The sequence below is a fragment of the Panthera leo genome, chromosome C1 (genome assembly GCF_018350215.1).
Source record: "Panthera leo isolate Ple1 chromosome C1, P.leo_Ple1_pat1.1, whole genome shotgun sequence".
Taxonomy (NCBI): Eukaryota; Metazoa; Chordata; class Mammalia; order Carnivora; family Felidae; genus Panthera; species Panthera leo.
Window position 1 is genome coordinate 198,478,993 of NC_056686.1, and position 26,671 is coordinate 198,505,663.

The 26,671-nt window shown below is 37.3% G+C and overlaps 1 protein-coding gene across 1 annotated transcript in view; it reads right to left on the reverse strand.

Moving 5' to 3' along the window:
- Window positions 1–824: 824 nt before the first annotated feature.
- ABCA12 (ATP binding cassette subfamily A member 12) overlaps window positions 825–26,671 on the reverse strand; it is a 163,525-nt gene continuing 137,678 nt past the window's right edge. The window contains exons 40-53 of the mRNA XM_042948706.1: window positions 22,950–23,004; window positions 22,190–22,367; window positions 20,150–20,265; window positions 18,245–18,404; window positions 16,854–17,107; window positions 14,826–15,030; window positions 13,582–13,691; window positions 13,160–13,301; window positions 11,807–11,941; window positions 9,807–9,910; window positions 8,294–8,386; window positions 7,123–7,228; window positions 4,303–4,440; window positions 825–2,543 (exon numbers count right to left, since the gene is read on the reverse strand). Of these exons, the coding sequence (XP_042804640.1) occupies window positions 2,436–2,543; window positions 4,303–4,440; window positions 7,123–7,228; window positions 8,294–8,386; window positions 9,807–9,910; window positions 11,807–11,941; window positions 13,160–13,301; window positions 13,582–13,691; window positions 14,826–15,030; window positions 16,854–17,107; window positions 18,245–18,404; window positions 20,150–20,265; window positions 22,190–22,367; window positions 22,950–23,004 (1,904 nt within the window). The 3' untranslated portion in view covers window positions 825–2,435. The remainder of the gene's footprint in view (window positions 2,544–4,302; window positions 4,441–7,122; window positions 7,229–8,293; window positions 8,387–9,806; window positions 9,911–11,806; window positions 11,942–13,159; window positions 13,302–13,581; window positions 13,692–14,825; window positions 15,031–16,853; window positions 17,108–18,244; window positions 18,405–20,149; window positions 20,266–22,189; window positions 22,368–22,949; window positions 23,005–26,671) is intronic.

Here is a 26,671-nt window from a genome sequence, read left to right on the forward strand (position 1 = left end):
GCTTTTATTTCTTTTTCCTGCCTGATTGCTGTGGCTAGGACTTCTAGTACTATGTTGAATAAAAGTGCTGACAGTGGACATCCTCGACTTCTTCATGACTTTCAGAGGAAAGCTCTTAGTTTTTCCCCATTGAGGATGATGTTCACTGTGGGGTTTTCATAGCTTTTATTATGTTGAGGTATGTTGCCTCTAAACCTACCTTGTTGAGAGCTTTTATCATGAATGGATGTTGTACTTTCTCAAATGCTTTTTCTGCATCTATTGAAATTATCATATGATCTTTATCCTTTCTCTTATTGATATATCATGTTAATTGATTTGTGAATATTGAACCACCCCTGCATCTATACAATAAATCCCACTTGATAGTGGTGAATGTTTTTTCTAATGTATTGTTGGATTCTGTTCTGCACTTCTTTCCAAGAGGACATCAACCCATCCTATTCTGTTTTTACCAGACCTCTCTTTGTAAGTGTGGCTGACTTTAATGAAGATTTAGGAGTCATGAGGAGAGTATGTAGCATGGTTTGTACAGCAAATGAATGTGAAAACATTATTTGGATATTCATGGTTTTAAAAGTCCATTCTATCACTTCACCTTCTCACTGGACTTTCATCTCTTTAAGACTCAGCTTTCCCTGCTTTCTCCTTCCTCCACTCCTTTCTTTGCCCTTTGCTTCCCTTCCTACCATTGCTCAGAAGCAACCAACCAGCTAACCGACCAACTGCCATCACCACAATAACAAACACAATGAACAATAAACAAATCCTTTTATTCTTTCATGGAGCCTGACCACCTTTTTTTGTCATTTGGGCTTCTGAAGATATCCATGTTCTCAGAGTTACAACTTCTACTCCAAAAGGCTTATGTATATATTATACTCAATACAGTGTTTTTCTATCCTAAGAGAAATTCTGTTGCCATCTGTTAAGACGTGTATTTTTAGTCTGGGTATATTACAAATTAGGATGCATGCTCTGACAGAAAAGTAGGAAGTATAATAAAGTACAGTATTAAAACAGAGGGACTGGATTTAAACTGAGGAAGTAGAAAAGGAAAGCTTCTCTGAGAAAGAATAGCATTTCTGAAGACTATTAGCATAGTCTAGCGACAAGGAGGAGGGAAGAGAATTTAGAGTAGGGGGTCTGGAGATGGGAAAGAGTTTGGTGCATTGGAAAAACTGAAAAGAGGCCAGCATGGCTATACCCTAAAGAAGAAGAAGAGAAAGAAAGGGATGAAGGTGGAGAGGTAAGCATGGACTGATCATGTGGGACCTTGTAGGCCACATGACTCCAATTTTTAGCTTCCAGAATCTTCCCTAACAAATGAAATGGCTTCATGAATTTTTTTTTTTTAACTTTGAGTTTATTGGTTTTTGAAACCGATAACAATTGTGCCAAAGCTGGCAAATGTGTACGCACGCACACACACACACACACACACACACACACACACAACTGTTACATAAAACACCTTCCCCGAGGGCTATATAATTTGGCATTATTATGAAGTCTATCCTATATAGCCATACGCATGATTCTGGGTCAGCCCGGGTGATTAGCTGAAAATTATCTCCATATTCATTTTCTCTCCACAGGAATGTTTTCTGCAGAGAGACCCACAATATGAGGGTTTCCGTAAGAGCTTAAAAAAATGTTGCCTGCCAGCAGCACATGAATTTTCTATCAGTTTCTAGGATTTGGGGCTGTTCAGCTGACACACCCATTTCCCCTGCAGAACAAGTAGCTTCTTCCTCTGCCCAGGGCCTTAAGTATTGTTAAGGACCAGCAGGAATAAATCTGAGTTCTGTTTACCCCCAGGGTAAACTGCCCTCTTATGGCATTCTTGTGGAAAGGCACTTTTCTGGGGTTCAGTATACCCCCACATATTTATAGGCACTGAAAATGACATACATACCTTGCAGACATTGTGCCCACTGCTTACTGCCAATATTAATCTGTATCCAATGATGATTCTCATTCTGTTATTTTCTGGAAATAAATTATTTTGTTTCTTCTCTCAATTCTACCCACCCCAAACTATCTTACTCGTCTGCTCCATTCTTTTCACCTAGTAATAACCACACTTTTTCAGCTTTTTATTGAAAGTAATAAATTAAGACGTTTATCTTCAAGCAGTTTCACCTTGCGTAGTCATCGCCAACACATACATTAGCATGCTCACAGTACTGAGTGTTCCGGAATTCATTTCAGTAGCAACAACATTCACTGACCTTAAAAAAAAAAAACAAAACACAAACAAAAACCAAAAAACCACCTTTCCACTTACAGTTACTTGCTAGTCTTACACAATTGTACCTTCCACACAGTATAATACTTTAAAATGAAGATAGTTTGAGGAAGCAATATCTTCGGCGGCTCTTCCTTAAAAGGAAGCCACAGGCCACTTGCTGAGATTGGCTTTGCTGGAGGTACTAAGATTCCATCCGGTCATCCTGGGAGTCAACACTTATGGTGGAGCCTTGGCTACTGGCATCAGCACTTTCATAGGACTTTTGATCTTTGGCAAAGTTGATGAAAACCTGATTTTTCAAGGGAAATAAAGCCATTACTGCTTGGTAAGCCAAGGGAAGAAATAAGGTTAATGTGCACACACACACACACACACACACACAGAGTGAAAGAGAAAATAAGAAAACTAGATAGTATAGGGACATGTCCACACATATATACACACTCTCACTAGTAGTCCTTTTACATACTCAAATTTAACTGGGCTTTGAAAATAAAACCCATATCTACAACTATAATCATAATATAAATCTAAAGCTATAGTTGAGTATCTATAACCACATATCTGTATTTATATGATCTACATTAACATCTCTATCAAGAATAATACAGGAACCCAAGCCAAACCATTATCAAATGTTTATGAGATGATGTTGAGAGAAATTTCACTAGTTTCAAGGGTTAATATACTAAAACAAAATTTGTAAGAAAGCCCACATTAACTTTATGTTCAGTAAGCCAGTTATTTAATTTTTTTTTAACATTTGTTTATTTTTGAGAGAGGCAGAGCGTGAGCAGGGAGAGGGGCAGAGAGAGAGAGGGAGACACAGAATCTGAAGCAGGCTCCAGGCTCTGAAATGTCAGCACAGAGCTGGACGCAGGGCTCGAACTCAGAACTGTGAGATCATGACCTGAGCTGAAGTCAGACGCTTAACTGACTGGGCCACTCAGGTGCCCTAGTAAGCCAGTTATTTAACAGGCAGACTTTTATTACTTGGTTTAAAATCATTAAGTCTGTTAGTCATAGATTCCTCCAGAAACTGTTGATATTTTGTGTCTGACATGGTCATGGTAGTTGATTATAAGTCAAAGGCCAAATTTTCTGGGTCAGTAAAGCCATAATTTCCTGAAGGCCCCATAAAAAATTTTCCATAAAATGCAACACTCTGAGGCCCCTGAGGCTTAATGTTCAGACCTGTTGTGACGGTAGATGCAATGAACTGTTCTATATATCAGCTTGGTAGAGCTATACAAAATTAACACCATACAGAGGTGGTGAAGAATGACCACAAAGGCTCTAGTTACTGAATACAAAGAAATTAAGAGATGATATGAGTAAAACAAAAAATTCTGCATTTACCACTTTGGTTGCATGAGTCTAGCAGATCTAAAGGTCTGATACCAAATTCTCTTTATGCTGTGCTAATCCCGGAAGCCAGTCAATAGAAATGTTATTTAAGAAACCTACTGAAAAGGGGGAAAAAGACAGAAACTTATCAAGGATAAAGTAAGGAAAGTGTTAACATCTATTTGTTTTATAGGTGAAAATAACACTTTGTTGCTTTACATATTCATATAACCTAATGGATATAAGTGTCTTATAGTAAGGAAACGTCTTCTTTTCTCCATTAAAAAATAGTTCATGCTTTTCACACTTTTTTTGAACATCCCAAAAAGTAGGTAGAGTTAAATTAAGCTGGGGTGCCTGGGTGGCTCAGTCAGTTAAGCATCTGACTCTAGATTTCGGCTCAGGTCATGATCTCACTGTGGTGGGATCGAGGCCCATGTGGGTCTCTGTGCTGATGGTGCGGCGCCTGCTTGGGATTCTCTGTTCCCTTCTCTCTACCACTCCCCGACTCGTGCCATCTCTCTTTCTCTCTAAAAGATAAACATTTTTAAAAAAAGAAATAAATTAAGCTAAGTTTTTCAGGTGTAAGCTTAGATATTGCTTCAATTAAAAACAAACTGAATGGTATTAAAAAGAAATAACCAGAATGTGTAATAATTACTATGTGACATTATGCACTTGGATAGTGGTATCCAGCTTACCTCTTCCAGGGTCGTTTGACTCACTAAGAAATTTGTGATATTTAAAGCAGTCTTGTTGGTTTCTAGCAGATCAAAAATGTTTGCCACTCCTCCTGCCGTGACAGGCACATGGTATTCTAGCATGCTGAGGTGCTGATCCTGTGGAAACCGAGGGAAACAATTTATTCTGCAATGTCAGGTCATACTGAGTTGACTAGACATAACCTGACCAAGAGCTAAGGAAAATACTGAAATGCATTCCATCGACAATGATGCAACCGTATAAAGTGATGGCTGTATTTTGAAACTAACCACCTGCAAAGAGATGAAAAGTTTTATGAATGTCAAAGAGGAAACAAATTACAAACCTAATGAATATTCCAAAGTAGTCTACATTCCTATGCACTTATAAAGTCATCACAGTCTTGCCTAGAAAAAAATACTGTGAAATGGCATTTTAAATATTTTTTTAATGTTTATTTTTGAGAGACAGAGTGCGAGCCAGGGAGGAGCAGAGAGAGAGGGAGACACAGAATCTGAAGCAGGCTCCAGGCTCCACACTGTCAGCACAGAGTCCAACACAGGGCTTGAACCCATTAACCGTGAGATCACGACCTGAGCCAAGGTCGGATGCTTAACCGACTGAGCCACCTAGGTGCTCTATGAAATGGTATATTAGAGGTCAGATTATGCTCAGCTCACATTAAGGCTTTTTTCAGGGATCACATTTAGAATTTTTTTGTTTTGTTTTGTTATAATGTTAGAATTGTTCTAAAAGGCTGTGGATTAACTTCAATTTATATTGGCTAAAGATGCTAGATTTCAAAAGCATTGCATATGAAAAATCTCTTTCAAATATGCCACATTCTTTCTTAACTCACCTGGAAATTCTTTTCAATTTCTTCATTAGTCCATAGTATCACCATCTACTTATAATCTATTCTTGTTTTCTTGGAGCATCTTTAACATTTTGCTTTTCTACATATTTAATAGTTAGCATATCCTTTTTATTTTTCCTCTACAATGACTCTTAAATGTAAACCTTTCCTCTCTATTTGCACCATCAATGTTATTAACTTGATGTTCCCCACTCCGTATCTAAGCAACTGTTACAGCCTCTTCTGTGGCCTGGAAACTGCATACATTCATACATTCTGGCACAAAACAGCTAGGATAATCTTTCCTAAGCACTATTTGATCAAGAATCTACCCCTGCAACCTATATGGATCATGACTGTGTATTTCACCTGGTATTCAAGACATGTTACTGGAAACCCCTCCTCTTCTCACTCCTGTGCTCACTGCCTACCCCCTCTTATTAACCTGTGCATGCATCACGCCTGTTACCACAATCAGGCTATCTTACTTATTTTTATTCCCAAAATGTTGCTTTTGCTATTTCCCTTCTAGAGATCTAGAAACCACCACATACTCATAAAGAATGGTCTGTTTAGAAAGAAATGAGACTTTTGTGATCACTGCATTTGCTTTTTGTAGCCCTGGCCCCACAAGGAACAGACCAGGGTGAATGTAATCTCATCACTCAGTGAATAAACACAGATTTCAACTCAGAAATTCACCAAAAGGAAAAGCACTATGACCAACGTGATTTGTGCAAAGTGTCCTTTAATTTTTAAATTTGATTTTAATTTAGATGGTTGAAAATAGACTTTGATAAGAATCGTGAAAGCCATTGTTTCCTGAAGAAGTTAGCCAAGGTTTGGGAGGTCCAGGCAAAGGTATTTTATAGAGATAAAGAATTATTTTAAAAAATGCACTCTATTTTACTATCTACAATCATGTCACATTACTATGGTGCCTTATAGTTTATGAAGTAGCTTTGTGCACATTTTATCATTTATTTCTCGCACCAATTTTGTGAAGTAGATGTCATTATGCCTATTTCACAAAGGAGAAAAATGAGGTTCAGAGACTTTAAATGTCTTGCTGGAAGTCACACAGGGAGAGCTGGATTTTGGCCCATCTTTCACCATTTCTTTCCACCTTTACACACCTGATTTCTATTAAAAACAGTGGCTATAACTACATCTTGTACAAACTACCTACACATCAAAGATGTTATAAGGATAGCTGTTTTGTCATGTGCATTTATTTAAATATGTACTATGTGAGATACATACACATATATCTGTGCCTGTCCATCCTGTGGGTATGTATATATAACATGAGATTAATTGAATAATGTTTCAACTAGTGTGGGACTTAAGAACTTGATTTCCAAGCAGTTCAAATCATTGTGGGCTTATTTTCCAAATGAGAGGAACAAAGAAGATAATCTTTTCCAGCTGTGACATTCTGGAACTTTGTAATTTTTTTTTTTCTAAGAAGAAATGTTCTTGGTCATATAATATCTGTCTTCCCTCAGTCCCTTAACATATATAACTAGTAAACTCTGTGTATACAACTTAAAAACTAATAGTATGGTCATAAATCCTCCGTGAGGAACAAATAAATGAAGATATATATACATATAAGGACTACATTTTATGTATGTATGTATGCGCTTATGTTAATGCAAGCTGTCTACACCCAATGTGGGGCTTGAAGTAATAACCCTGAGATCAAGAGTGACATGCTCCACAGAATGAGCGAGCCAGTTGCCCCAGGACTACATTAATTTTAAATAGCTACAAAATTATATAATTAATTTGAAGATTCTATTTGTTCATAGTAAATATGTTTCAGAGTGTCTTATGTATCTTGAACTAATAAGTGTATTAATAGTAAAGCCACAGTCAATTTAAAAATGGCAAACATCCATATGAGATTATGACTACCAAAACCAGTCAAGACTAAGAGGTAGGACAATTTCTTACTCACTTTTAAGTATGTTTTTGGAAAGTGCAGTTGCATAAACCTTGTGAGGGCCTCCATGCTCACTTTGGTATTCTTCAAGTGAACCTTGACAGTAAATCCTCTTCCAAACCTAGAAAGAAAAAGTGTGGAATGTGATATGAGTTACATTTCGCTGAAATAGCTCCCCTGGAATTCTAGGTAATGAAACAGGACCCAAGCTGACCATGATAGCCCCTTTACTTATATAAAGACTGTCATTTTGCCATAAAAGTTCAGGGTATGTTGCAACTGGAAATAGTGCACTGCCATTATTTTTTATTTAGTTCTACCACTATCCAAAGTCACACTCCTTGGACAAAAGCGGCATTAGAAAGAAAACATAAAATCTTGGCTTTCTTTGACATGGATGAATTGGCAATTGATGTCAATATCTGGGGTTAAATACTTTCTAATTTAAAGCAGACAGGTCTTAAAGGGCAAGTCTTTGGAGATTTGGTGTCAGAAGTGAGGATTAAAGTTATTGAGGTTTTAAAAATGAGTAATCAATATGCTAGCTGTTTGCCCAAATATAGACTTTATAAACAAGTCACAACAGACTCTGGGAACAATGTATATGGCCTCTTTTGCCCTTTTTTGCTTACCTTGGTTAATGCTATCTTATAAGAAAACCAAGTTGTACAAATAAAGTTATAAAGTTAACACCCTGAAGTTTGGAGATTAACATGAATACGTGTAAGTGCATATGCATTCTGGCAAATATAAAATTTTAATTTAATTTTAATTTGGTCATATGATATTTATGCATGTTACCCCAGTGTATTCTTGATTAAAAGGTTTTGAATGCAGTAAAAATGTTAAATAGTTTACTGAAAGCCTGTGCAAATGGAAAATGAACACGTTAGATAAAAATCTATGCCTTCATGTACTTGGGAAGGTCTAATTTCTTCTTGAGTAAACTCTTAGAAACTGCCTTCTGAGAGTTATTTTTGTCGTAGTTGTTTTTAAGACCTAAGTAAGATAATTTTAAGACCTTAGGTAAGATAATTTAACTTTAAGGTGAACTGATGATCAACTTTTTCTTTCCAGTTTTACTACTCATTACAGGATAGGCTGCTGAGTAATCCTACAAAGTAAGGACAGCACTGTTAGATGTACTTCCCCACATCAAATGTCAAACAATGCCATTGTTCTTCACCTGCTCTTTATATGCTGCAAAGATCCAATGCACTGGAACCTTCCATTCACCATAATGGCCAACCTGGTACAGAGAGCCTCACATTCTTCCATGCTGAAAGACAGAATCACATCAGAATTCTGGGCACAGAGAAGTGCTCATAAGCATAAGCTGAGCTGTTTCATTATGGCACCTTGGAAATACTATTTTAGTTCCTTAAGATGTCTTTTCCCTTGAAGGACACACAAAATACATTTTAAAATATAAATTAAATGTCTTCACATAGGGTTTATTACTCTTTATTCTCCAGCTTCAAGCTATCTCTCTCACCTGGAATGCCCTCTCATCAAATGCAGCATTTCTTTCAACCTCTTTTAAGCTTAGGCTCAAGACCTACATTTCCTGAGAAATGTTTCCAAAATAATCCTGAGCTTTTTTCATGATGTTTCATATTCCATATTCAGTTGACTTTTATGCTTTTTTATTTATAACTAGTTAACCTATACTTGATTATATAATCTCTCATTTCTAGAACTGTGTTAACCGGTAGAGATCCTCTCCACTTCCTACAAAAGTGAATGGTAATGAAAAGACTGGTTTCAGAACACATAGTGTATGGGGCATAGCTAGAATATGAAAAAGTCTCTTAATTATAAACTAATCTAGAACTTTTCCTACTATGAGAATTGCAGGGAAGAGATCACTTTAATACATGGCTAACCTTATAAAAAAGGCACAGATAAAATGCTTCAGCAGCATTTTTATTTCCTTGATTGGAAAGGTCTATTTCATGGAGGAGGACTGGGAGATTAGAATTTGTATTTTTGGCGGCGCTCGGGTGGCTCAGTCAGTTGGGTATCTGACTCTTGATTTCAGCTCAGGTCATGATCTCACGGTTCGTGTGATCGAGCCTCGCATCCGGCTCCAAGCTGACAATATGTAGTCTACTTGGGATTCTCTCTCTCCCTCTCCCTCTGCTCCTCTCCCACTCATGCATGTGCTCTCTCTTTCTTTCTCTCAAAATAAATAAACAAACATTAAAAAAAAAGAATTTTGATTGTGTGAAAAGACAGTTTCAGGTAGAAAGCACAGCCAAAGAGAGGGTGTGGTGATAAGGGAGGCAGTGAGTGTATGTGGAACCACTAGTCATTCAGATTGACTGAGAGGAGAGGGTGTCATAGGAGAAAAAAAAAATAAAAATAAACCGGAAATTTAGATGAAGCCAGACAATAAAAGGCCTTGTATACTACGGCTGAGGATGTTGAACTTTATGTGATAGGCAATAAGGAGTCCTAGTCAAATTAAGAGAGTCATAAGTCCCTCTCAATTCGAGAGAAATTTATTTTTAGAAAGATTGTCCTACTGGCCACAGGAGCTGGATTCTCACATGAAACCTGCCTGACTCGCCCCTGTGACTATAAACATAAAATACTTCATTTGGTTGTGGCAATTCATCACTAATATACATTACATAGGAATACCTCTTCCCATCTCTCATCCTAAAATGCTTCAGCGCTGCCCCCACTCAGTTTACCTGTGAGACGTGAGGATGACGGAACATTTATTCTGCACTTCTTCTGAAATGATCCTCCACAGGTGCCGTTTTGACTTAGGGTCCATCCCAGAGCTCGGCTCATCCTTAATAGAAAGTTACAGGGAAGATTTATCAAATTAATTAATATTTGATGAGGTCCTTTACATGAATCACTGCGTCTCACTTGCCTAGAACAGAAATCACTTTGCGAAGTCCTGTGACTAACTTGTTTTGTACTTAATAGGTTTCTTTCTGCTGCTGTCAGAAAGCTCAAAATTAACCATTTAAAATTGTCAATCTGTTTTAAAAAGTGCCTCAGCGAAGTTGACACCCTGTTACTTTACACTTGTCTCATATTTCTTTGGAAAAAAAAATCCAGTTCAATTACTGACAAAGCAGAGTTTCTGCATTTAATACTACATTGTCACATGTATATTTGAAGCTACATCAACAAGATTGCTACCTTGCTCCTGATAGCAGAATTGTGGCACAAGGAATACTACAGCATGTGTCGCACAGAGAACACAACCTGATTTTCCAGTTAATATGTTTGAGGTAGATTTTAAATTCTATGCTACTAATTGAAATTTAATACTCTTTAGGGAAATTAAAATAAGATTTGTAGAAATTGTCAAGTAGAAAATATAAGTCATATTTAAAATAAATGTTTCGAAAAATTGTTCAGACGTAAGATGCAAAATGTACAAAAATGAATGAGCTAAACCAAGAATACTAGATCCTAAGAGATGATTAAATTAGCAAGTTCTAGGTCAAGATTAGGTAATAATTAAAAATATGAATTTGCAGTGGAAAACATCCACATAGGATCGTCCGAGGCTTGTGTTTATAGTAGAGGCTAAAGAAAGGCATGGATATTGATTTGGGCAAACAGTAAAGGATATCTTCTCATTGCCCCTGTTTTTGAAGATGATAGCATAGATGGCCAATGCATATGGAAGAAAATATAACAGCTTTCTCTCTCAGCCTGTATTTCAGTTCAGCTCATTAATATATAACCTTTGCATAGCACTTTTAAATGTTTTAAAGTAATTTACATCTATTATTTCACAGGGGTGCCTAAGGATTGTTTTGTTCAACTTAGGAGACACTTAGACAATAAAATTCCACCATAAGCATCGATTGGCAGGGAGGTAATGTGCTATAAGCTTCTGGTATTATAAAAAGGTAGGTTGTGTATCACTCTCGCTGGGCAGTTTAAACGATTTGGTTCTCTGTCTGACTGAATCCCCAGAATAATGTGGTGATTTGTAACTGAATTCGTATTGCATATGGTTAAAGCTCTTGTGAGGTTTGGAGCTCCTTGAATGAAGGGGAGCTTCCAAAATAAGGACAAGTTCATTTCTTGGTAATAAACACCTCCACAATGTTTGGTGCGAAGAGCAAGCAGGATGCCACATCACCTCTACGTGAACTTTGTATTTCCAGGTGACGAATTTAATTTTCCAGCTCTTAACCGAACTATAAATGTGAAGTGCATCTCTTGTGTCCGAAAAATTCAAACAGAATAGGAAGGCATATTGTCAATCTCATCCCAAACTAGGTAACGTGTATTTTTAAGTCACGAGGAAATGAAATTTTAGCACAACATGTTGCCCTAAAATGTGTCTTTCCTCTTTAGTAGAAGTTGGAAAATATGTTGGTTCACCTGACGAGTTACTAACAAAACAGATTTCTTCAATAATGGGTAATCAAATTCTCCCATATTTTGTAACTTTACTTACTCATTAGCATATCCTGAATTTGGTTTGGCTACTTCCTGTTCCCATGACAAGTGTCTCTTCTGAAACAGACTGAGCCACAGCTCTTTGCTGACATAAATTCCCTTAAGGAGACAGCGTATGTAAAGTGTTTTGCAAAATAACAAGCACATTGTGAGACTTCACCAAAGGTTTATGGCAACAACGATAGAACATGCTGCACATACTATTGGACATGTGATTCTAATTATGTAGTAGCCTTTTCCACAACAGTCCTCTTACCAGCAGCAAAATGGAAGGTTTCCCTATCAAGGCCAGTGCGGTGGATAATTTTCTTTTTGTGCCGTAACTGCACAGCGAGGTAGCCCTGTCCTTGTAGGGCATCAGGTGAAGTCTCCTAAGGAGTTTATGAACAGTCTGTGGGTGGAAAACAGGAGTTAGAGGAAAAGATGCTTATGAAAGAAAGTTCTATAATGAAGAAATACATACCTGAAAAAAATTCAAACATTTAAACCAGCATAGATTTTATTTTTACTTTTTTTTAATTAATTTTTTAAGTTTATTTATTTATTTTGAGAGAGACACAGATAGCATGAGTGGGGGAGGGCAGAGAGGGAGGGAGAGAGAATCCCAAGCAGGCTCCGTGCTGCCAGCACAGAACCCGATGCAGGGCTCCAACCCATGAAGCTCCAACCCATAATCTCCCATGGGAGATCGTGACCTGACCCGAAACCCAGAGTGGAGGCTTAACTGACTGAGCCACCCAGGTGCCCTATTTTTACTTTTAAAGGTCTACCTACAAATGAAAATTATTTAAAGAGATGAAAACGATTCTGTAGAGGCTCATTTTCAAATGAGATTTTCCCCTGTGTATGTGTGTGTGTTTACAGTTGCAGATTGTACTTTCTGCAGGATTTCTTTATAAAACTTAAAAGAGCTAAAACAGAACATGACCCTTCACAAGGCAGGTTTCTCATTGACTGTCCTCACTGTTCTGTCTTTCTTCTTACTGGGGGAGCAAGTTGTCACAAAGGCTTCGTGTCTATTTAAAACTGACCCAGTATCAAAACTTTAGCACATTAACTTAGGAATCATGGGTTCCTGAGGCTATTTCTGTTGTTAAACAGCTCTGGTAAATAGAGGAATCCTAGGAGGATTTCCACAGGTCCTCGGGGTTGCAGAAATAGAGGAGACTGCCCTAAGGGCTAGTCATTCCATTAAAAAGGCAAATGATTGCCATGAAGCACAAGACCACATTTAAAAAATCAAAATGGAAGCTATTCTATTTTATGTGGGCAGTTTGCAGGGAATTGCATTTTTCAAAACTTATCTAAACACTACAGGATGTGCAGACCAACCCATGCTCAAGCCAGAGCCTAAGGCAAGTGTGATCCTTTACTTAATAGTTCTTGAAAGGTAAGTGAACAAGCACAGGTCAAGGAGCTTCTGAAGCTGAGTTCATAGGTGTATATATGATGTACAAAATTAAGCTAAGACTGCCTAAACTGTCAGTGACAGGAGGAAAATGCCCTAGTTTTTCAGATGTCAACTTAGTCTTGAGAGTTGGGGTTGCAGCGGGGGGAGCTGAAACAATAATGGTTTTCAAATGAACTTGTTTTTCACACTTATACTCACTTCCTTAATATCTTTTTCTGGAATTCCATGTATCCTTGCGTAGAAATACAAATGTTCTTCCACCGATACCAGGTCGTCTAAGGCATCTTCCTGAGGGCAGTATCCAACTAATGAGCTGTGTGAGTCAACATGACCCAGAGATCTGCATTGAGAGAAGTGAAGATACGGAGGGGTTTCAAAAGGTATGTCCCTTCTAGTCCCCAAAAGTTGGGAAGGCAGCTCTACTTTGGTCATGGAGATTTGTGATTCTAATAAAAAGAGGTAAAATAACCCCACCATCATATCACATACATATAGTTTTAAAAATTAGGGAACAAAATAGCTGTTTCTCCCCTAGGGATGTAATACTATATCTACAAAATAACAAAGTGTTCATTTTAATTATGTTGTGCTTGATAAGTTGAAGCCATGGTTTCCCATACCCAGTTTTATTTCTGATCAGGATGTTTCCACTTGAAGGAATTACGTCTCCTGTCAGCATCTTGAAGATAGTTGTCTTTCCTGCTCCATTCACCCCAAGAAGGCCAAAGCACTGGTTTGGGAGAGGGAAAAAAAGATGTAAATCTTAATCCAAACCAGACATGTTACTATTACATCTGTTTCCTCTTTTTCCCTGGATGAAATAAATTCCAAAGAAAAAAAAGTTCCTGGAATTATTCATGGATATTGTAGTGTTCTTCTGGCATTTGGTAAAACTTTCTCTTTTACAACAAAGATCTTTTTTTTCCTTTAACCATCTGAACATTTGTATATATACACAGGACTTGTTTTACATATTATATTATCTGCCTGACATGATAAAATATTCCATAAGTAAGATACGCTAACTTGACAAAGTAATTATATTTATAGGTTTCACATTATTCACACAAAATCACTACTGAATAAGCCACTGAAGCAATAATTTCTTTATGCTGTTGAATGGATTGGATGCATGTGGTTTGCAGCTCTCCTCAAAAAAACTAAGGGAAATGCCCACATTTTCTCTTTCTTTTCAAAGCTGGCTTAATATTTCTTCTATAAAAATGGCAAGAATAAATATGAATGCAGTTCTAGGACCTTGCTTCTTTTTTTATTAAAAACAACTTTCTAATGCATATTTATTTTTGAGAGGGGTAGAGAGAGAGCTTGAGCAGAGGAGGGGCCGAGAGAGGAGACAGAGGATCCGAAGCAGGCTCCAGGCTCCACACAGACAGCAGAGAGCTCAGTGAACCACCTGAACCCACAAACCGTGAGATAATGACCTGAGCCAAAGTTGGACGTTTAACCACCCAAGTCAGATGCTTAACCCACTGAGCCACCCAGGCACCCCTAGGATCTCGCTTCTGACAACAGATCTCTTCATGCTGTCTTTCACAGGGAGCTAAAAACTGAAAGTTGAAGACAGCGCCCTGCACGGGCTTCTTGACTAAAAGTCCAGCCCAGGGAGGACAGTAGGTAGCATGGGCAGGGGCTTAGAACTAGGTGTGTGGCGAATCCTCCCTGACGAGAGGGAAGACTTAGAGAGTAAGTAACATAAGGATATGTGTACATTGTATACACAGGATCCATCAAGATATTCAGAGGTTGACTTCTACATTTCTAGAAAAAAATAGGAAAGTTTAAAGATTTTTGTGACTTAACATGCCAATATAAAGGACAGTTAGGAACAGAGCAAGTTCCTCACCTCCCCAGCGGGTATGCCAATGCTGATGTTGTTTACAGCTATAATCTTTTTGTGGATAAGTTGGTAGGTCTTTGTGAGACGATGGAGCTGGACCAGGTCAAATTCACTTGCGCCATTTTCCACTCTTAATCTCTCAGCTCGGACGTCTTCATCTTCGTCTATTGTCTCCACTACAGGAGACGAACTAAATTTTCTAAAGAAGAGTCTAAAAAAAAAAAAAAAGAAAGACCCAGTGATTTTGCATCAATGATTTTAAAGTGGCACCGCTCAATTTCAACATGTTTTAATGAATTCTCATTTCACTAAAAGCGTGCAATCACACACTAAGCTTCAGATTTGTTATGCATTATGCTACTTAAGTAAGTTAAAAATTAGTACAAATGCTCTTCACCATATTCAGTGACATGAATGTCCCTCTATGTTCTGTTTACTGTGAATGTCTTACTTAGTATCTAGGCAATATATTAAGGTTATCAGCCCTGAAAGCAGTCTCAAACCCACATCAGTACCTTGCCTAACGTATGCTAAAGCAAACCAATCCAAACAAAATTTAAAAACCCAACAAATCAATTCAGGTCTTCTTCCCAATGTCCCTGTTTCTTTTAATGATATCCCCAGAGATTCTAACTGTGATGTTTTCTTTGAATCTTCCCCATTACAAAATCTACGCATGTAGTCAGTCTCCTAACACTGGAAATGCCTTGGAACACCCAGTCATCAATCATGTTCTGTCTATTTCTATTACCATCACAGGCTTTCACTGTTTCTCACTAAATTCTTCAAGAATTTCTAACTGTTCCAATATCTCTGATCCTCCATTCTAAACTGTATGACCTCCACAGAATCACATCTCCTAAAGCACCGTTTGACCATGTTGCTTTCTGGTCAAAACATTTATTGGACTATTATTTGTTTGTTGAAAAAGTCCAAATAATCTCTCTACCCAAGTATCCAATAGACTCCATAGTCTTCCAGCCACATGCTTGAGCTCCTACTATTTCGTTGCCTTTATTCTACGTTCTAATCAAATTGTATTACTCATTTCTCAAATACACTTAAGATTTTTTTCTCGGTCTTTGCTCTTGTCATTATTTTTATTACTATTAACTTAAGTTTTATTTTTCAATAGGTGATATATGCACACCATGTATTAAAATGGTACTGAAGAATATATAGTGAGAAGTAAGTTTCCTTCAACTCTATAGAGCTCTCCTCAGCAGGGCACCCATAGAGAGATAGTATATGCATATGTATGTATAAATTATAGTTCTTTTCTAACTCAAATGATAATATACTTCACACAAAGTTTTGAACTTAGCATTTTTCACTCAATAAGTATTAGTAGTAATCCCAAATATTCCATACAGAACTGTATCAGTCTTTCTAATGCCTGCATAGTGTTTACCTATGAAAAAATGTAAATTTGTATAATTTATTTAACCAGTCCATGAAGGACATTTAGGCTGTTTTCATTCTTTTGCTATTAAGAATGGTTGCAATGATGGATAGCTTTATACATTCATAAATCTGCAAATGTGTGAGCATATCTGTAGGAAAAGAATCCTAGAAATGGAATAGTCGGGTCAATTGTATGCATATTTCTTTTTATTTAAGATTCCATTTTCTCCTTATTCAACCTTCTCTCAAACCCATTGCTAATACGCTACTCACTCAGTCTTCTTTCTTCATTTCTACTTTCTAGCCATCCTTTAAACTCAACTCAAACACTACATCCTTTGTTTATGTATGCATTTTCTCTCCACCACTGAATCTTAATCTCTTTAAGGCTAACAATTGTGCTTCTTTAATTTTATTCTCTCACTCTACAATAATACTTGCAGACACAGAGTGAGGTGTGATAACTATTTACTGAATGGAATGAGTGGTGAATTATGTTACAATTTTTTTAAGTTTTTTTTAGCACATTTCCACGTTACTAATAGAAAGGTTTAGACTATTGTTCCTTCCTAAATATTTTGAATTGAGTTCTATCATGCATGTCAAACACGATGTTTTCTTTTTATTTACCTGAGTTTCTTTATTAGCCATTCGTTGATTAAGAGCCGCAACAAAAAGAACATGGTGCCCTGAGAAACCAAAGCCACAAACATGGCACCTAGTTTATCCATCTCAAAGGTTTCACTTGGGTATTCCACTCCATATGCTTTTAAAAAGTCTAGGACCGACTGTTGTTGAGAAAGTTCAATCAAACCATAGCCAAAACAGAATTGTGGAAAAATCAGGAAAATACGCTTGAGGGTTTCAGAAATAAGTTCTAACGTCTGAAATAAGAGAAAAAAAAAAATGAAACTCAGTGTTAGACTTCTGACAAATTGACAAAAATTTAAAACTGATGTGAGCAAATGTGATGTGGGCAAATATTAAAACTGGGGAAGTTTATCGAGATCGGCAATTATTTCCCATGTGTGTTGAATTTACATGTAAATATTTACTATAACCAAAACATGGAGATTTATTACTAAAATATAAACAGAAAAGGTTTATCTTCTTTTTGAGATGATCTGAGGCATCAGGCCAAACCCTGGAGACAGAATCACTTCTAGCCCTGCCTTAGATCCTAGAAGTGTAGAAATAGCCAGGATGTTGAGATCTGGTACAGGGTCTTGGTCATGCCTAGGTAAAGAAGGGATTTGGTACAGTGAAGTTTTAGAACTTTAGGTAATTCGTATTTGAAGAGGGGCTAAATGGTGAACTGAGATGAAGGAGAGACAACCTATCTACATGAGGAGCAAATGGCTTATTTTCACGTTATTCACACTTGGGCCAACCACTTGCAACTCATGAATTGTCTTCTTCCTCCTGGAGTGTGCTTGTCTGTTCCTCAGTTCACGTAGTTTCCTCTCCATTCTTTCTCATTCAATTGCCCAGCACTGTTCGTGCTTCCCTTCTCACTAACTGTAATTGTCAGCTTTGAATGGGAAGTGATGCTCACAATGAAGTAGACTCTATCTAATACATGCTTGAAAGGGAACATATCAGGTTTGTTCTCTATGAATGTTCAACAAAAAAAAAACCACCCTTAACCAATAGTCACATAACTGAGCCATTGTCCTTGTTCCTACCATATGATAACAATTAATGAATAAATATTTCACTGGACCAACAGGTTCATGATTTTTATAGTGTTGTACACAATAATTTGATTTCACCTCCACTTGAACGCTTTCAAATGCCAATAGTTTTGACATTGAGTAAATATAATCATAGGCATTAACCTACTTGGAAACTAAAAAGAATCTTAAAAGGCTGTAGTTTCTCTTCTATCAAACTTAATAGAATTAACTGAAATTCCTCTTTTCTATTTAGAGAATGCAGAATGTAGAAAATCTTTTCACCTTGAACATACTGAAACATTTCATACGTTTATTGAAGTTTACCAGGCGAATAATGGACCTTACCGGATCATTGGGCTTTTCCTTGGAAAGGAAGTATACCACTGACAGGGAGACAATGGAATTGATGCCAAAGAAAAGGTTGATGCAGACGTAAGTGATGAAAGCCATCCCTGTTTCATGGAAGAGCCCAGCCAGTAAGTACATCCAAGAAAATGTGGCATACCTGTATGTAAATAACACAAGGATTAAAATTATGCTTTAATCCTTACTCTTTAACAAACAGACAAAACTTTTGATAGGGCTCCAAAGTGAAAATAAACATTAGGGATGCATCACTAAGCCTCACAGCTAGATCTCTGTATTATAAAAACTTTTTTTGACAAATTCTTTGGATTTTTAAAAAGTGACGTGGAGAAACGGGAACACTCTTGCACTGTTGGTGGGAATGCAAACTGGTGCAGCCGCTCTGGAAATCAGTGTGGAGGTTCCTCAAAAAATTAAAAATAGACCTACCCTATGACCCAGCAATAGCACTGCTAGGAATTGACCCAAGGGATACAGGAGTGCTGATGCATAGGGGCACTTGTAACCCAATGTTTATAGCAGCACTCTCAACAATAGCCAAATTATGGAAAGAGCCTAAATGTCCATCAACTGATGAATGGATAAAGAAATTGTGGTTTATATACACAATGGAATACTACATGGCAATGAGAAAGAATGAAATATGGCCCCTTGTAGCAATGTGGATGGAACTGGAGAGTGTTATGCTAAGTGAAATAAGTCATATTTCACTTATAGATAGACAGATACCATATGTTTTCACTCGTATGTGGAGCCTGAGAAACTTAACAGAAGTCCATGGGGGAGGGGAAAAAAGAGAGGTTAGAGAGGGAGAGAGCCAAAGCGTAAGACTCTTAAAAACTGAGAACAAACTGAGGGTAGATGGGGGGTGGGAGGGAGAGGAGGGTGGGTGATGGGTATTGAGGAGGGCACCTGTTGGGATGAGCACTGGGTGTTGTATGGAAACCAATTTGACAATAAATTTCATATTAAAAAAAATAATAAAAAAATAAAATAGTCAATAATTTAAAAAATTAAATAAAATAGTCAATAATTTTTAAAAAAGTGACAGTAAGAAGCTTTTCTTTTAAGGAAACTTGAGTAGTTCTATATCATCACAACTACAAATGAATTCCTTTTAGAGATGCTGTCATCCAATCCAAGAAACTTTTTTTTTTTTTTTTGCTCTCAGAAATAAGAGTTTAATCAATATAAATCTTATAATTTAAAGAAAAGTAATGACATTATGGTAAGCTAACTTAGCAGACAGAGAAAGCTCAGAAGCTGGATGTCCTGCTGTGAGCAAACACTTGAGCAACCTTTGGGGTAATGATGAAGAACCGGAGGCAATGTAAACCTTCATCTGCTACACTGCTATGTCAATGGCTACTGCCCATGCATTCAGGGCAGAAAGAACTGCTATGCTAAGCACTGATTATATCAACCCATACTACCTGTATAGCCCCAATACAGAAATAATACTTGTGTGTGTGTGTTAAACATCCATAAAAATATAAATAAAATATACATGAGGATACATACCTTGCAATGTGATATATACTCATAATTTGTCAATACACAAATCCACACATGTATGTAAATTTTTCCGATCATTCTGAAACATCCATTTTTATGTAGCTTATATTACATGTGTAGATTGCCAATCATGACACTTGGTACCTAGTAAGTACTCATTAATGTTAGATATTACTATTAATAACGACAACATTCATTTTCAGAAGTACTGTACTGTACAAACTGTGGACTAGCAAGTATAATGTGTTGTCAGTCATCACTCATGGCTACTGAAACCCCAAGATAATTGTAAATTAGCTAATGAGATTTAGTTTCTGTTTGTGCCTCAGAACACTTAGTTCTGTTAATTCTTTTTTCACTGCAGCTTACCCAAACAGTAGAAGTAGGAGGGATACGGCACCTAAGTTGTTTTCACTGTAGAAGGCAGGTAATTTGAAAATTGCAATGACACCAATTGAAAATGCTACAGGCACCAAGTAGAAGACCTATGGGAATATGTAAAACAATGCTTAATACATGGTAAATATTTGGGGCTCATGGGTGGCTCAGTCGGTTAAGTGTTCAACTTTGGCTCAGGTCATGATCTCATGGTTCATGGGTTCAAGCCAAGCACTGGGCTCTGTGCTGACAGCTCAAAGTGTGGAGCCTGCTTTGGTTCTCTGTCTCCCTCTCTCTCTGTCCCTCCCCAACTCACACTCTGTTTCTCCCTCTCTCTCTCTCAAAAATAAATAAACGTTTAAAAAAATTTAAAATATATATATGGCAAATATTTTCCCAAAAACATCAATAGCCCATCTAGTTAAAACGATAACAAGTTAACCTTGAAGTATGTGAAGGAATGAATTTTTATTTATGTTCCTGTTGCTTGTAAGTTCAGCTTATTTTACATTGATTTCACTCTAGAATTTGTCTCCTGTAATATGAGGTCAAGCCAGTCACCATCTTTATAGATGTACATGGAGTTCCTGGTGTTCCTGCCTCCAGGCTTTGAGACTGGGGATCACTTTGTGACAGAGGTTCAGTGAGAAAGATAAGACAGTCAGGTATCTTGGTATTAGATGCAGTCTTCAAAGTACTGATTTCATTTTGAATGCTGGAACTCTCTCAGGTGGCTGATTTCGAAGGCCTGGTTATCGGTGTGAGCCACTCTGCGTAAAACAGTGGGGTGGCAGGTTCCACACATTCTTGGAATCACAGTATATGAACAAAGAACTCAGTGTTTTATTGGCAAATAGAAATAGTAAATGCTGTGCAGGCTGCAGCAAGAGGCACACTATGAAAGAGATGGTAATTTAATCTGGAAGGGAGAGGAATCTCCTAAATTGGGATGAGCACCAGACATATGACAATGGAATCTGAGTAGTAAGTAGCCCTTTGCAGAAGTGTGTACTTTGAGCTCTCTTGACATTAAAACTCCTATTAAGTCCAGAGGAGTCATTACCATTCTTTTAGATTTGACTTCTTCAACAAAGGCATTTCAGACCTCACTGGATACATTAACAAAGTGGATATGCAGATAATTACCCTCTAGCTCTTCAAGCCAATGATCTATACAGCAACTCAGACAATTCTGCCATAATCACCAGGCAAATGCATACCACATCCTGGGCTTTTGGCCAATACTGGCGCATTTGGAGTCAAGAAAAACCATCTGAATTTGGGGCCCATTTTATGCAAATGAGAGAGCTGTCAATGATATTCATCCTTTATTGTCCCTACTCATCTCCTCTAATGTGTCATTCATCAGGGACTGCTACTTCGAAGTTTTTACCATTAGTATTTGGTACCATTCGGCAAGGCTATTTTGCTTTCTATTTTTCCACAGCAGTGGCTCTCAAACCTTATTATGCATAAAATAACTTGGAGGATTTTGTTTAAAATGTATATTCTCTGGGTTCCACTCCCAAAGTATAGAACTAGTAGGTCTGGAGGGGGCCAGGAATCTGCATTTTAATAAATGTCCAGGGGAATCTGATATCGGTGGGTCCTCAGACCACAGAGACGAGGGGAGGTGGCTCTTTCTTCTAATTATCGGGTGACTGTAAGTCTGATGCAAATTATTTTTTTCTTTTTTCTTTTTTAATGTTTATTTATTTTTGAGAGACAGAGAGAGACAGAGCATGGGCAGGGCAGGGCAGGGGCAGAGAGAGAGGGAGACAGAATCTGAAGCAGGCTCCAGCTCTGAAACGTCAGCACAACACAGTGCTTGAATTCACAAACTGTGAGATCGTGACCTGCGCCAAAGTCGGATACTCAACCAGCTGAGCCACCCAGGTGCCCCCAAATTATTTTTTTCTTAATTTACTGACTTGTAGTGATAATTTTAACAAGGTAGGCATGAATAAATCCTGTATATAAGAGTGGTATCTTCTACCCCAATCAATCCTGTCTTCCCTGCAAGCTACTCACCATGTCATAAATGAAGTTTGTGGCCCAGTAGCAAGTCACACCGACGCCTGAAATGTGCTGCAGCTGCTTGGCTTTGGTCTGATGCTCCCTTACAACATAGGTGACAAAGCTGGCGGTGGTGACAGAGTAGCCCATCAGGATGGAGAGTGCCACTAAAATATCGATTAAGCTGCTCATTCTGTAGTGAGCAATAGGGAGAGGAGAGCATACATAAGTTTTTAGAACTCTTTTCCTTTCAGAAAGATTCATGACTAAAACCATCAACAAAACAGTATACGACTTGGCTGTGACACAAATAAGTCTTCCTGCCAGGCAGCCAGATAATATCTTCTACATGACTTGGCTATGACCCTGGATAAGTATAGCTCTAGTGCATCTGAATTGACTAGGGATATTTGATCAAAAAAAAAAAAAAGCCCACTTCGGTCTCTAAGGGTTACTGGGTGTATGCAAGGAATATATAGTCCTTGAGCACAGAAATAGTACTTAAATGCTATGCAGGGAAATTGAAATGATGAAGCACTTACGCACTTGACTTATAAAAGCAGCAGATTCTGACTCTACAGCCAGCAAGCTCACTTGGCAACCCCACTGCACAGACTTTCAGAAACTTCCTTTTATCCCAGTCAGTGACTTGTATTAACAGCTCTTCTAGATTGACATTCATTCAGATACAACTGTGATTTCCAATTACAGTACTTTATTCAGAGGCTTCACTATGCCAAGGAGTAATGTAGTCATACCAGATATTTCCACTTACGTGGCTTGTTCTTGGTCTTGCACTCCTGGATAAGGATGACTATACATGATGATGCCTTAAAGAAGAGACAGTTCTGTTCATTAGTAGATATTCAGTTATTCAGAAATACCAATTTTTGGATGAATAATGCATAACACTTTCCTCCTTATGCTATAATTTTGCTTTGGGGATAGTATTTTAAAGGAAAATTATCCCCACCCCCCGCTGCCCACCTCCGCCAACTAATCTCATCAATGCCACACAATTGGTGGCATTCACATAAAAATTAAAAAAATGTTTTTTCCCATTGTGTATAGAATTTTGGGGGAAGGGACAAGAATTTCCATTTCTTATATGGCATTTCCCCTCTATTACATTTTCCATTTCTTCTCCCCATCTAATCATGCACGTTTGTATTTCAGCGGCACTTACTACATTGGTGTTTTAGACCAATTATATGAGGATCTCCTAAAGAACACTGACCACCCTCATCCCTCTTTATCGTGCTGTCGGCCAGGTTGGGAAAATACTGTAGCCTGAGAAGATCCTTCCTCTTTCACTACCTCCAAGACGTCTATTTTTCTAGAACTTTATCTACTAGGGTAAGGCTTGAGAGCTTCAGTCATCTCTGACGGGTTTTCATTGAGACACAAAGATCCAAGAGAATTCAGAGAAACTAGCTGGTGCCAGGAAAGTAGTCATTTAATTCCAATACAGTCCTAAATTATTGGGATCTCCCATAATCAGTTATAGTTTCTGAGTTAGAAACAAGATTCTTTTCTCCGCTTATCAGAGGATGATCATTAGTCATAGTCAAAAATGGGCTGGCAAAAGTTTCCCAAGGGACTACAGTGTGAAGACGAAGTCTATACTGTCTGAGTAACTTTGGAAAAGAATAGTAGGGGATGGCAGTGAGGCTGTCTCTTAAATATTTGTTTTATTAGAGTCATAAGCTGAGCAAGAACTTTCTCACTTACTGCTCATGTAGTATATGTTTATTATATCAAGATATTAAGACCCTTTCACAGCAGCCAAATATAAATTATTCTAAAGTTATATTCCCTCCATTAACTTAAATTTATAATTTTTGTTGAGTAGAATGTAACATATTTTGAGGTTGAATTCTGCAATTGTTACATGTTAAAGAAAAAAAGTTTAATTAAAGCAAAACAAAGAAACTACCAATAATAATAAATTCGGCCTGTAACTTTAATCACATCATTGGGGGAATGCACTTTTCTTATCTTTTGTGTAAATTAACAGTCTCTCTTTTTACTGAGATTCAGTTTTCCTTGGGGCCCTACTTAAACCTTATTGTTGAATTATAATATAGGCAGGGGAAAAACATTTCTTTTATTTCTTTCTTGTATTTCAGAATCAAGAACTACATTATTTCACTAGAGGAATCTTTGCAAATGCGTTTACTCCACTATGAAAAATGCTGCCAAACTAAGTGTTTCATAGATATTTTTAGCAGAAAGATCAAGTAAATGCATTAGGGTTGAGGATGTATAAAAATCTTCTCTGTGGGTTCTACCGTATCCAGCATAATGTTCTGACTACAGTGATTAGTCAATGAATACTTATTACATCATATTGAACCTTAAAATTTCAATTATTTCCCCCATATATAATATACATTAAAAATAACATATTATCTGTTTCTGTTGTCTCTATGGGCATACATCTAAAACCAGGTGCTTTCCATTGATCATTACTACTAATGCACTAAAGGGTCAGAACAAACAGGAGCGTAGAGGGAACAATATGTCCGTATGTTTGGAAAAGAGCCTCATTGTAGAACAATTGTTAGGGGAAACAAGCAAACCTTTATTGTTTGAGAAGAAAACAGAATTTTCATGTTAAATTAACCACTAGAGGGAACCACATGAAAATAATAGTTATTGACATAGCAAAGGAAAACTAATTAAAAGATTTTTACTAGCATGTTAGAATTCAAAGAAAATCAATTTTATAGCTAAAGCAAAATCCTAATTAATGCAGAATTCAACAAACATGCTTTAAAACAGCTAGTGTCATAGGGGGAGGGAGGTGGCCGGAGAGCAATTGAGTTGATTTTTAAAGACAATATTACCATGGCAGATCCCATATGTGCATTACAAGACAATGAAAGTATTTTAGGGTGACATGATTTCTTCTCTGAAGAAAATCAAACTCCTCCCACAGAGGGTGGAAAGCAACCACTTTCATGAGTCTATATAAGAGAAGTTAAGGGGGGCCTGGGTGGCTCAGTCAGTTGAGTGACTTGTGGGTTAGAGCCCCACGGTGGGCTCTTTGCTGAAAGCTCCGAGCCTGGACCTTGCTTCGGATCGTGTCTCCCCCTCTCTCTCTCTCAAAAATAAATATTAAAAAAAGAGAAAAGTTTTTTAAAAAAGGGCACACTACTACTAACTGCTACAGAACTCATAAACCCTATTTTTAAACCTAAAAAATAAATTTCCTTTGAAGGTCAATAAAAAGTTTATGCTCCAGAATTCTAATTCTTTAAATTCTGTAACTTAAAACATGCAATGGTAGGAGCCACAACAAGCCTGCTAGGATCCAGGGTGATTTAGATTACTTCAGTCTTGGTAAAGAATACTACTAATAAATGAAACCTGAATATAGGTTTCAAAAGCCGACTCTTCAAAAGTGGCAGGTATGTTTTTCTCACCTACCTACCTACCTACGCTACATTTTCCCCCAGTTGTATCTACAGCTCTTCTGCTTCCATTATCCTCCATAGAAACAAGTATCTTTTGTTCTGATGAAGACATCCTACCAAAGGTCAAGTACTCAGTAGTATTTCAAACCAGGTTACACAAAACCTATCTGGCCTTAGTCACCATTTAATTAATTAATTGATTAATTAATTCTCTTTCACATTTTTATTTAAATTCTAGTTAGTTAACATTAGTGCAATATTGGTTTCAGGAGTAGAATTCAGTGATTCATCACTTACATATAACACTGAGTGCTTATTACAAGTGCCCTCCTTAACACTCATCACCATTTAATTTAATTTGTCACTTTTGACTATGTCCTTTATTGGTGCTATAGATCTAAGGACTATCTTTCAGTCTTGTTACTTTCTTCATGGTTCCTCGTGCTAGGAAACTGCTATAGCAGGTGGGAAGGAATGCTGTTCTCTCTAAAATGAAGACTGACAGACTCTCTTGCTAGAATGAGTGTTTGACTCTATAACTCACTTCTACAATCACGAGAACATCCAACACACATTGTTATGCCCAACAGGAAGGAGATGAAAGAAAAACAGACGCTGGCATTTCTAAAAGACCGGTTGTGTCTTTTTTCCTGTTTAATAGGCTATTTGTTAGCCTATTTATTAGGCTATAGACTCAGTATTGGCTAATAAATATGTTACTCATTTGTTTCCATCATCATTATTATTTTTTTTAGGATCAGTAAGGAAAAATAATTTGAGCAAGGCTTAAGATGATAAAATGATTTGACTGACAGTAATTGAATTAGAAAAAATAAATCAGTCTTTTTAAAACCCCAAATCCTGTTTTGAAAACCACGTGGATGCCTCTTGGGAAATCCAACTGCAATAGATCTGGCTGAGTACCGAAAAGTATTAGAAAACTGAAGGGGCAGGACTCAGACAGACTTGGGTTCAAATTCCATGTCTGGGCTCTAGAAAATAGTAACAGAGAACAAAAATATTCATTCTGAAAGGCTACTGGTAAGGATTAGCAATTTTTCATATAAAGCATATATTA